This window comes from Macrobrachium rosenbergii, chromosome 8 (genome assembly GCF_040412425.1).
Source record: "Macrobrachium rosenbergii isolate ZJJX-2024 chromosome 8, ASM4041242v1, whole genome shotgun sequence".
Taxonomy (NCBI): Eukaryota; Metazoa; Arthropoda; class Malacostraca; order Decapoda; family Palaemonidae; genus Macrobrachium; species Macrobrachium rosenbergii.
In genome coordinates this window covers 35,917,346-35,928,668 of record NC_089748.1, presented here as the reverse complement: position 1 = coordinate 35,928,668, position 11,323 = coordinate 35,917,346, and the positions used below count along the sequence as shown (strand labels likewise).

At 48.2% G+C, this 11,323-nt stretch overlaps 1 protein-coding gene across 4 annotated transcripts in view; it reads right to left on the bottom strand.

Moving 5' to 3' along the window:
* Positions 1–5,196: 5,196 nt before the first annotated feature.
* The window catches only part of LOC136840702 (pneumococcal serine-rich repeat protein-like), a 33,444-nt gene continuing 27,317 nt past the window's right edge, over positions 5,197–11,323 (bottom strand). For all 4 annotated transcript variants that reach the window (XM_067107501.1, XM_067107502.1, XM_067107504.1 and 1 more), the window contains exon 2: positions 5,197–11,323. This exon is cut by the window's right edge and continues 83 nt beyond it. In XM_067107501.1, coding sequence (XP_066963602.1) covers positions 6,848–10,453 — 3,606 coding nt within the window. In that variant the 5' untranslated portion in view covers positions 10,454–11,323 and the 3' untranslated portion in view covers positions 5,197–6,847.

Sequence of the window (11,323 nt, the reverse complement as noted above, 5' to 3'; positions counted from 1 at the left end):
CTCCTGTGATTCGACGAGCGATCGCGGGGGCAACACCCAAAATTTTTCCCAGCTTCTTCCTTACTCGGAATCTGCTCTGTGGAACAACCCATCGTTAATAACACGTGGCCTGGACGGAATTATAACACGGGGAGGGGGAGGGGAGGGTGTGAGAGCGTAAGGTACTGTCTGAGAACTGTGGAGTTGTTTTATCGCCGGGTGCCCTTTCGAGTCAAAGCTGTTGTTGTTGTTGCTGATTGTTGTTTTTGTTGTTGTTTTTGCAAATTGTTGTTGTTGTTTGGTGCAGCTTGTTGTTGTTGTTTTAAATGATTGTTGTTGTTTTGTGTAGCTTCTTGCTGTTGTTTGGTGCACCTTCTTCATGTTGTTGTTTTTTTAAGTGATCGTTGTTGTTGCAAATTGTTGTTTTCGTTGTTTGATTCATCTTGTTGTTGTAGTTATAACTGATTGTTGCTGCTGTTGTTGTTGCAAATTGTTGTTGTTGTTTGGTGCAGCTTCTTGTTGTTTTAACCGATTGTTGTTGTTGTTGTTGCAAATTGTTGCTGTTGTTTGGTGCAGATTCTTGTTGTTTTAACTGATTGTTGTTGCTGTTGTTTGGTGCAGCTTCCTCTACTTCCTGTTTTAATTGAGTATTGCTGTTGTTGTTGTTGTTTGGGCAGCTTCTTCTTCTTCTTCTTGTTTTGACTGATTGTTGTTGTTGTTACAAAATGTTGTTTTTGTTTGGTGCAGCTGCTTCTCCTTGTTGTTTTTACTGATTGTTGTTGTAGTCGCTTTCGCCGATAGTTTTGTTTTCATAACTGTTGTTGTTTTTGTTGACTATTGTTTTTACTGACTGGCGTTGTTGTTTTTGCTGACTTCTGGCGTAGTTGTTTTTGGCGATTGTTTTTGATTTAGCTGATTTTTGTTGTTGTTACTGATTGTTGTTTTTACTGATTGTTGTTGATTTTACTGATTGTTGTTATAGCTGTTGTAGTCCACGATTAAAATAATGCCCGAACGTTTCTTTTTAAAACGATTATTAAGACTGATAAATATTCCTTGATGAACGTCAGAGAGAGAGAGAGAGAGAGAGAGAGAGAGAGAGAGAGAGAGAGAGAGAGAGAGAGAGAGAGAGAGAGAGAGGTTAAGCTGACTTTAATAAAAGCTAAAGCATTTCCGGAGTTAAAGTCTATTCGTATTTTGCTTATCTTTCTGATTTACTTTACTTTTCAGTAACTTACTCCAGCAAAAATTTGCTTTGAGTCATAAACCCGCCGCCCCCGCCCCCCACAAAAAAAATTCTGAGACCTGGCAAGTTGATGTTACTATTAGAGCTATTATTATTATTATTATTATTATTATTATTATTATTATTATTATTATTCTTCAAGGTTTCTCCGAATTTATGAACTTACTTTAGTACATGAAAGCTATTGGGGAATTATCATTATTGTTACCATGCAAATAAAAATTTGATGATAAATCAATATATATATATATATATATATATATATATATATATATATATATATATATATATATATATATATGCACTAAAGTAAGTTCATAAATTCGGTGAAGCCTGTATAATAATAATAATAATAAATAATAATAATAATAATAACAGCGCTACTAGTAACATCAACTTGCTAGGCCTGAGAATTTGAAGATCGTTTCCCCAAACCTTCAGAGAAAATGAAAACTTTAAATGAAACTTTAATCAGAGCACGATTATGGCTAACCTTAACTTTAAATAAAGTAAAAACTACTGAGGCTAGAGGGCTGCAATTTGGTATGTTTGATGATTGGAGGGTGGATGATCAACATAACAATTTGCAGCCCTCAGCCTCAGTAGTTTTAAGATCTGAAGGCGGAGAGAATAAAGTGCGGACGGACAGACAAAGCCGGCACAATAGTTTTCTTTTACAGAAAACTAAAATGCAAAGACAATGTCAGCAACGACTGTCATATGAATCAGTAAGACGACGCATAGCAATAAAAAGTATATTCTGAATGGTTTTAATTGAAGATTTTCTCATTATACACTTGTATTACTTCAGTAACATATATCCATTTCTGACATATAGTTTTGGACAAAACAGAATTCCCCAGTCATTTTGAAGCGACTGTTGTTGAACACTTTCACTTAATCCGTAAAAAAAAAAATTACGAACGAAAAAGGTGGTCAACTATCGCCTTGCATTCAACATCGTCTTCCTTACTGAAATCAATAAGCCGGGAAGCATTTTCCCGAGATGTAACCGAGTACCAGGACCTTTCCCTGAAAGAAGCGGGACGCCATATCTTGAAAACTAACCATAGAAATTTTTTTGAAAATAATCTTATTGTGTTTCCCCACACCCAACTTACTCATAGTTTGCAAGATATTATATTTCCAGCACCCAAATTACACAAGAGATTCTAGATATTATGTTTCCCACACCCAAATTACAAATGAGATTCTAGATATATATTATGTTTTCCACACCCAAATTACACATGATATTCTAGATATTATGTTTCCCACACCCAAACAACTCATGAGATTCTAGATATTATGTTTCCCACACCCAAATTACATAAGAGATTCTAGATATTATGTTTCCCACACCCAAATTACACACGAGATTCTAGATATTACGTTTCCCACACCCAAATTACACACGAGATTCTAGATATTATGTTTCCAACACCCAAATTACACATAAGAGTCTAGAAATTGTTTCCCACACCCAAATTACAAACAAGATTCTAGAAATTATGTTTCCCACACCTAAGTTACAAACGAGATTCTAGAAATTATGTTTCCCACACCAAATTACAAACGAGATTCTAGAAATTATGTTTCCCACACCCAAATTACAAACGAGATTCTAGATATTATGTTTCCCACACCCAAATTACACATGACATGCTAGATATTATGTTTCCCACACCCAAATTACAAATGAGATGCCAGGTATTGTTTCCCACACCCAAATTACATATAAGATTCTAGATATTATGTTTCCCACACCCAAACTACAGAAGAGTTACTAATCTCACCTGACCTAACCTAACCTAGGGGCATGGCAAAAAAAACCGGGGCTGGTGCAATACTAGCATACATCTCAGGAATTTGCTGCCGGGCATAAGAACCTGTAATTCCATACATACCATTATAACTTGGAATTTCATACAGTGTCTAAAATCACTTATAAGAAACCATACTATACATACACACAATATAACTGCGCTTTACGTGATCACTAAAATTGCTGATAAAAAGTTTGTTTTATTTGAAGTTCAGTTAAAACAAATATATTCGGTATTTGATTAATTTTGAAGATTTTTTTTTTTGTGCCTTAAACACATCTACAGAACATTTTACAACCTTAAATACATCAATAGATATTTTTTTTACCTTAAATACTTCCATGGATCTTTACTGACCTTAAATACATCTACAGGCTTTTTCTGACCTTAAATACATCTACAGGCTTTTTATAGTCTTTATATATATATATATATATATATATATATATATATATATATATATATATATATATATATATATATATATATATATATATAAATAAATATATATATATATATATATATATATATATATATATTTATATATATATATATATATATATATATATATATATATATTATATATATATATATATATATATATATTATATATATGTATATATATATATATATATATATATATATAATATAATATATAAATCTCTGACTTACATCAGGATCGAACCCAGGTCTTTCAATTGAAAGGCAAGGGTGCTGCCCATTGATGCGAGTCAGAAATTTATTTCTGTTCCACACGTGATTGTGTGTTGATTATATATATAGGCTATATATATATATTTATATATATATATATATATATATATATATATATATATATATATATATAACTTTTACTTTAAAGACACCTACGAACATTTGTTTGGCAATGTGAATGAATGAGACAGTCATTTATCATTCACTACGTCACCGGGTTCGCATGGAAGATGTTCTTCTACCACGTTAGTGCGTAATGCTGTTTTGAACCTCTCAAACCTGTCAGTTATTTTACCTTCCATTTTTACTAAAATCGTAAATATTAGATATTACCAAAGTGACTTACCGTTTTACGCTGCTTTCACCAACAAATTGTCTAAGATTCTGCATGACTTTAAATCTTCATGTTATCCTAACATCTGGTTCCAACTGTTCTGACAAATCCTTACATGTACATTTTGACCCAAGATCATTTCACTGAAAATAATATCATTTATCAATCTAATTATTTGGAATGACCCCGATTCCTACAGCTTAGAATACTTATCAATCTAATATCTGAAATAATACCGATTCCTATCACCTGGAATACTCATCAATCTAATACTTGAAATAACCTCGATTCCCACAACTTGGAATAAACAAAGTCAATCTGTCAGCGTTTGAAAACCATTTTTCTTTATTGAACTAGTTTATATATATATATATATATATATATATATATATATATATATATATATATCTATATATATATATATATATATATATATATATGGTTTGAAAATCATCAAGATAAATCATTTGTTTTACAAAACATATAGACAACCAATCAATCACAGGTGATCATTTCAGTTACTACTCTTCAAATAGATTCCATGAAGGATTAGTTATAATTCCAGCAATGGCTTCAATCTTATTTTCAAACGCATCGAGACGAAATGAGAATCATAATATGAGAATCATCATAGAAAGGAGCCGAGTGTGTACTCACCCTGTGCCTCTTGTGCGAATGTCGATGCTCATGCGACGAAGAGGGCTGTCTGATTTCCGGAACACCCCCACCAGGCTCTCCCCTCCTCCTCCTCCTCCTACTCCCCCTCCCCCTCCTCCTTGCTGTGCAGGAGGGGCGGCTGCTGCTGGGCTTGCTGCTGTCGTTGCTGCTGGATGGGCTTCGCCAACAGCCTTTCGGCGTAGTAATCGACCAGCTCCTGTTCCTCCTCCGAGGTGAAACCTCCCTCGCTGAAGAGCTTCGAAGGGGATGAGACCGTCCGGTGGTGCATGGGTCCCATTGAGAGCGGGGACAGCGTCCCTTCCCCGTCACTTTCCCACGCAGGCCCCACGGGGGACGTCGCCCCGTGATCCGCGTCCCCGCTGATCTTCCGACGGCTCTGCCTGTCCCCGGGGGCGTTGGCATAATTTATCCTCAGGGCCGAGTCGTCTAGAGAGCGCGGCCCCGACAGAGGGGGCCTGTCGCTCCCCTCGATCAGCACCGACGGGGAGACGGGCGAGGGCGGCCTGGGAGAGCAGCTCTTCGCGTCCCTCACCCTCAGGTAGGTGTCCTCGTACAGGTAAGGGGAACTCGTCTTCGATTTGCTCATCTCCGCCTCCAGCATCTCGCCGTAAGGTCCTCTCAGCGGCCTCTTCGAGTAACGCCGCGGCCCGTGGGGGCTTCGAGGGGCGCTCTTGTCCCCCGAATCGCTGTCGGGGAAGTAAGGGATGGGCGACGAGTTGCGCAAGGGCGTGCGAGAGGGCGGGTAGTCGGAGCCGTCGCTCTCGTGCCCGCCCAGCAGCAGTACCTGAGGCGTGCACACTCTGTGGGGGCCCAGGGGCGGTTGCTCGAGGCGATCGTCGCGCCCCTCGGAGTCTGTGGAGGCCTGAGACACCACGCCCTTGCTCGAAGCGCGCTCTTTGTTGCCCTCGGCGGCCGGGCTGTCCAGGTGAGGCTCGCTCAGGTAGAGAAGGGCGTCGGTGCTTCCCCTTCTTTCGCAGCTGGGGTCGCTGTGGTGTTTCTTCTTGCGCTCGGCCCTGTCCATCACGGAGCGACTTTCCGAGATGAACAGCTGGTGGGCATCGGGGGGCTGGCTCGTTTCGCTCAGGTAGCTGTCGGCGAGGGAGAACGAGCTCCGCTGCTGTTCCTCGCTGCTCCCGCGGTCCCCGTAACCACCTGACGTCGCTAAGCTACGCAGGCCGTTGCTGTCTACCGAAGAGTAACCTATCGAGTCGGCCTGGGAATTCTTCCGCGGGGGTGGAAACGTGAGGGAGCGCTCGTTTCCCTCCTCCGTCAGTTTCCTGCGTCGTCTCGAGCCCTGCCTGACGGGGACGTCGCCAAGGTCACGCGCCGTCGACAACATCTCCTCGCCGTGTCTGTCCTGAGTGAGGCCCACGCTGTCCTGGGAGGACGAATCCGAGGAGTCCCGAGGCTCGGGGCTCTTGACGTCCTCCTCGAAAATCCCTTCGTCGCTCATCTGCGTCACGTACCTCCCTTGGGAGGAGTCCCTCTCGCCACTGACCTCGTCGGAATCCTCACGAGGGAGGCGTGGCCGAGACCGGACGACACGGCACTCGGAGGTCGCCCCAGGTCCTCCTAGGGGGTCCAGGTCCCCGCCCTCCCCAGACCCAGACTTGATGACCAGGCACTGAGATAACCTCGGCTCCTTCTGCAAGACCCGACACTCGATTTGCCGTCTGTCCGTGCACAGGCTCACGTTGGCCTCCGCCCCAGCACCGGCAGCGTTGTTCTCTCTAAGGTCACCGCCCACCGAAGGGCCGCTACCATTGCCCTGCTTCCTCTCTAAAGAAAAACTGGTACTCTCCACGTCCATTTGATTTTCACCAGCACACAGTTCCGCCATGAATACCGATCGCTCCTGAGACAACCGAGACGGGCGGGGGAGACCTTCCCCTGAAGGCACCTGTCCTCCAAGGGTCGCCACTTCCCCTCCGGGGGGAGCACCACCCACCTCATCCTTGCTGTGTACTTCCTCGTCGGTGTCTTTGGCTATTCCACTCTTACCGTCGCCGTTTCCGAGCGCATTCGAGTCGTCATGTTTGGGATTCAGTTCCTCGTCAGGTAAGTAAAAAGTCACCGATTCTTTTTCGCTTTTCTCATCGACTGAAACGGCCGGTTTGAGCACCTCGCTAGGATCCTTTGCACTCTGATTCTTTCCATCACTGTTCGGTGGCACTGTTTCGGAAGGGTTTGCAATCTCACTAATCTTACTCTGATCACTGAAGTCACCTTGAGTTTCACTGTTAGGATCACGGAGGGCTCCCTGTCCCTCTCCCTCCACGGCTGTCTGTCCTTGCTGTTCGTCTTCTGCTTTGGGCTTTCTTCAGCAGCAGCAGCAGCTGTCGGTGCTGTGGCGGCGGCTGCGTTGGAGGACACACTCTGATCTGTGACGGTGATGCCGATATTTACCGCCTGTTCAATTCCACTTTCTTTTCTGGCGGTTCCATCTCCCCCCCTCTGACTGCCCTCCAATTCCTTGCCCTCCAATTCCTTGGCATTCCTTTCATTGTTGACCTTATCTAACTGACTCTGGTCTTTAGCATCTGGGTCTGCGTGCCTCCTGTCTGCTGCTACTGCGGCTTGACAGCCATCGTCAGCAACGCCCCTTTCAGCTCTTCCTTCCCTGGCCGCCTCGCTCGCTTCCACCTTCTTCGGGAGAATGTTGTCGCACAGCTCCAACAAATCGACCTTGGGACTTCCGCTGCTGTTGCTGTTGCTGCTGCTGCTGTTGTTGTTGTTGTTGTTGTGCGTGGTGAGGGAGAGCTCGCTTTCCGATTTGGATTTGTTCTCCAGCTTTTCTGGCGGGGAAGAAGCTCCTTTGCCCCCGACATTAGTCATGTCACTGATGGAGGCAGCGGCCGTGAGGGGAGGGTGGTGGCTTCTCTGGGAGGCACTCCCCTCGCTTTCCCCCTCGCCCGTGGCGGTCGGAGGCTTACAGCGGGGCAGGGTGTTGGAACCCCAATAGTCCTTGCAGAAGGGGTACAGGCGCGTCGCTATCGGCGACTTGCTGCTTCGTCCGCAGAAGGAACCGTCCGACCTCACGTCCACTTGGGACACGGAAGCCGACCTGAAAGGAATCACCCTGGGGGGGATGACGAGACGAGTCTCGGGGCGTGGGAGGGGCGGCAATTTCGCTATGGTTTCGTTGAAGACGTCCTCGTCTTCCCTCCTGTGACTTGGCGGCAGAGGCGCTTCGCTATTTTCTTTGGCTGGAAGCGGGGAAAGTCTCTTGACAGCGTCGTCCTGGTTTTGGCTTGAAGGTAACTGCGTCGGGAGGCTGGGGCTCTTGCCTAAAGAGGGGTGTCGATTCATCGCTCCTCCTCGAGTTTCACTGCTGCGCTTCTTGGACTTGTGAGATCTGGGCGGGACGCCGCTGTCACTCCCTCCTGCTGCTGCTGCGGCGGCGGCGGCTGCTGTCGCGTCGGTGGTAGAAAGGGCATCTCCTCCTCCTCCTCCTCCTCCCCCCCGCGCCTTTTTATCCGGGGATGGTGTCTTCAGCCTCTCGGTGCATTTTCGTAATTTTTCGAGGTGGTCCTGTCGAGATCTGGGCGGCCGCGACGGTGGGGGGCCACGGCCCCCTTCCCTCCTTCCACCCCCCAGGTCGCCGGTGGGGATGCCCAGTCGCAACTGGGCAAAGTTTTGAAAGATGTCCGACTGCAGATCCAACTGGTCGGAAGAGAACCTCCGGGGGGTCCCGCTCGCTGGAGGATGAAAGTCGAACGGCGCCGTTAGGGGACCTTCATCTGACAGGCGGTGGGTACCACCAGTGGCTCCCTTGGTGTCAGAAGAACCTCTTACGTTCTGCTGTTTTTGTTTTGGCTGCTGAACATCCGCGGCACCACCATGAGGAGGTGGGAGGAGAGCTGCCCAACGGCGGTAAAGGTGGTCTGGTATTTCTGGCTTGGGTCTGACTGGTCTCCTCTGCTTCCTCTCCTCTCCTGCAGTAGTGGAGGCTGCAGTAGCAGTAGCAGTAGCAGCAGCAGCAGTAGTAGTGGTGAGAGTCGTAGGAGATCCAGCAGCAGAGGACGTGGACGAACTGGTGGCAGCTATTGTCACCGAAGAGAAAGGGGTGGTGGTGATATTGGTGGTGGTAATACTAATAGTCACAGGCGCCGGGGGGGCCACACGGTCCCTATGACCGCTGCCCCCCGAGGCTACACTCTCGCTACACCTGCCGGAAAGCACTGTAGTTTGTCCTGTAGTGCCATGGGCATGAGAGGGTGTCTTTGGGAACAGAGCACTGCACTGATCACTGGTAAGGTGCGCACTGTCGGGCTCTTCGGGTATGGCGGGGCGCGGCGGCCCCGGGTAGCTAAACATAGTGGCATGGCGGGGAAGCAGCTGGCGGGGGGAGCGTCCCGCCACACAACACGTATATTTAGCGCCATGGGGAGGAGGAGGCAGGAGGCCACCCACCTTCACCTCCTCCACTAGTGCGGCGCCCCCAGGGGCGGCAGCCACAGCAGTAACGGCGGCGGCGGCAGCAGCAGTAGTGGTAGTAGCACCCGTCGCCACCTGCCTCCTGCCACCCACACTTTCGTCCTCCTCGTCGCCTCCCACGCCCACGCCCTCCTCCTCCTCCTCCTCCTCCTCCTCCTCCTCCCGCGGCTCGCTGAAGTTCGAAATGTTCTTGGCCAGACTCAGAGTACCTACGCCTCTCCTGCGACTGATGGGGGAGCGAACGCTCACGCCGCTGCTCGCCTCCCTCCTCCTCAGCCCTTCGTCTCCTCCCCGGGTGACGAGAATAGTAGCCTCGCTCCTGAAGGTGGCGACGTCGCCTGGGGAGCCCGCAGGTGGTGGAGGAGGGAGAGACGCAGGACGTGGCTCCTTTCTCGAGAAGGAGGAGGAGGAGGAGGAGGAGGAGGGAGAGGGCGAGGAGCCATTACCCCGATAGAGGCCCAGGTTTATTTTGGGACTGGTAGAAGAAGAAGAAGAAGAAGAAGAAGCACTGGTGTTGGTGGCACCGCTCACGCCATCTATCGGTGGTGTGTGCCACCTCCTGGTTTCCTCCCTGCATCTGTCGCTGACGTCCTCCGTGCCAGTTGTAGCGGCAGGGGTAACAGCAGTAGTGGTAGCAGCAGTGGCACCGTGGTTAACATGGGGAGCCACCCACGGCCTCGGCAGAGCGTTGAAGCTTCGCCTGCGGGAGTGCGGGCGCGGCGACACCGGCGGGAGGGCGTGAGGGGAGAGCGAAGGCACTGTGAGCAAGGTCCTCTTGTGATTCAGCAGCGAGTGCGCTTCTTTGAGCACCAGCGGAGACGATCCGTGGCTGACAGTGCCCAGGGCGTTCGTCGCTTCGGCGGGAGGAGCGGTACTGGCTGCGCTGGCGACACTGCCGCAGGAGGGTGAAGGAACATGATGACTAGGCGCCGCAGCTTCTCCAACCTCTTCGTCTTCGGCAAAGGACAGCAGGGCTCTCCGGCTTCTTCCCCCAAGCTCCAAACTTTCCTCCTCCTCCTCCTCCCCTGCCCCTCCCCCTCCCCCCCTCCCATCGCAGTTGAGATTCGCCCTGTTCGCCGCGTCCCCTTCGGAGCACCTCCTCAGAGGGGAAGGTGAGCAACCCTGGGCATCAGGGGGCGCCAGTCGCACGCCATACCGTACGGAGCCAACTCGATATCCGGGCAGAGTCGCGCCCTTGCTTCGCGGCAGTGTCTTGGCGCCCCCTACCCGGCCCTCCATAACACCCCGCTGCTGGGCGCTGCTGCAACCCCTCCTCCTCCTCCTCCCCCTCCTCCTCCTCCTCCTCCCCCTCCCTCAAGTTGCCTCTTCCTCCTCCTCCAACGGTGCAGTAGAGAGTGACACTCCCTGCCACACTCCACTGCCCATCCTCACGTTTCCTCAGTAGGTGGCTGCCTCCTATGCCGCCGCTGCTCCTCCTCCTTCTTTTCCTCCTCCTCCTGCTGCTGTTGCTTTCGTGGGGGTCCGTGCCCTCCTCCTCCTCCTCCTCCTCACTGTCAGGGATCACCTGCACTATCATTCATGATCCCACCATCTCGAAAACACTCACCATCCTCACTGCAGTGTTCCGTGTCACGAGGGGGAGAGGGGGCATGACGTCATATTCTTCGGAAGACTCTGCAGGACTGTGACCTCGACCTTTACAAGCCCCGAGGAAGAATTACAAGCCCCGAGGAAGAAGCGAGATGGGCGAGAAATATAAAGGAGAGGGCGCGAAAGGCAAAATTATTAAGTAGGGCGAAAGGCAATCACCTTGCGGGACCCCAGACTTGAAAAAAAAAGAGCACAGTCACAAATGATTTTGATTGAAATTATTGATCATATTTCTCATTCACGGATATGTCAAAAGTAGGACTGACTTGATGCGACAAGCAATTTCAACCATATCAATTCATTCACAAATGTAGATTTTTTTCCTGACTTGATGCGAAAAGCAATTTCAACCATATCAATTCATTCACAAATGTAGATTATTTTCCTTTTGTTCTTTATCAATAACAGTTCTTTATCAATAACACTCTATGCAGTACATGTTCTTTGTTCTCATGACGCAATTAACTTTTTTTGATTTTCAGTCTCACCGGAATTCCA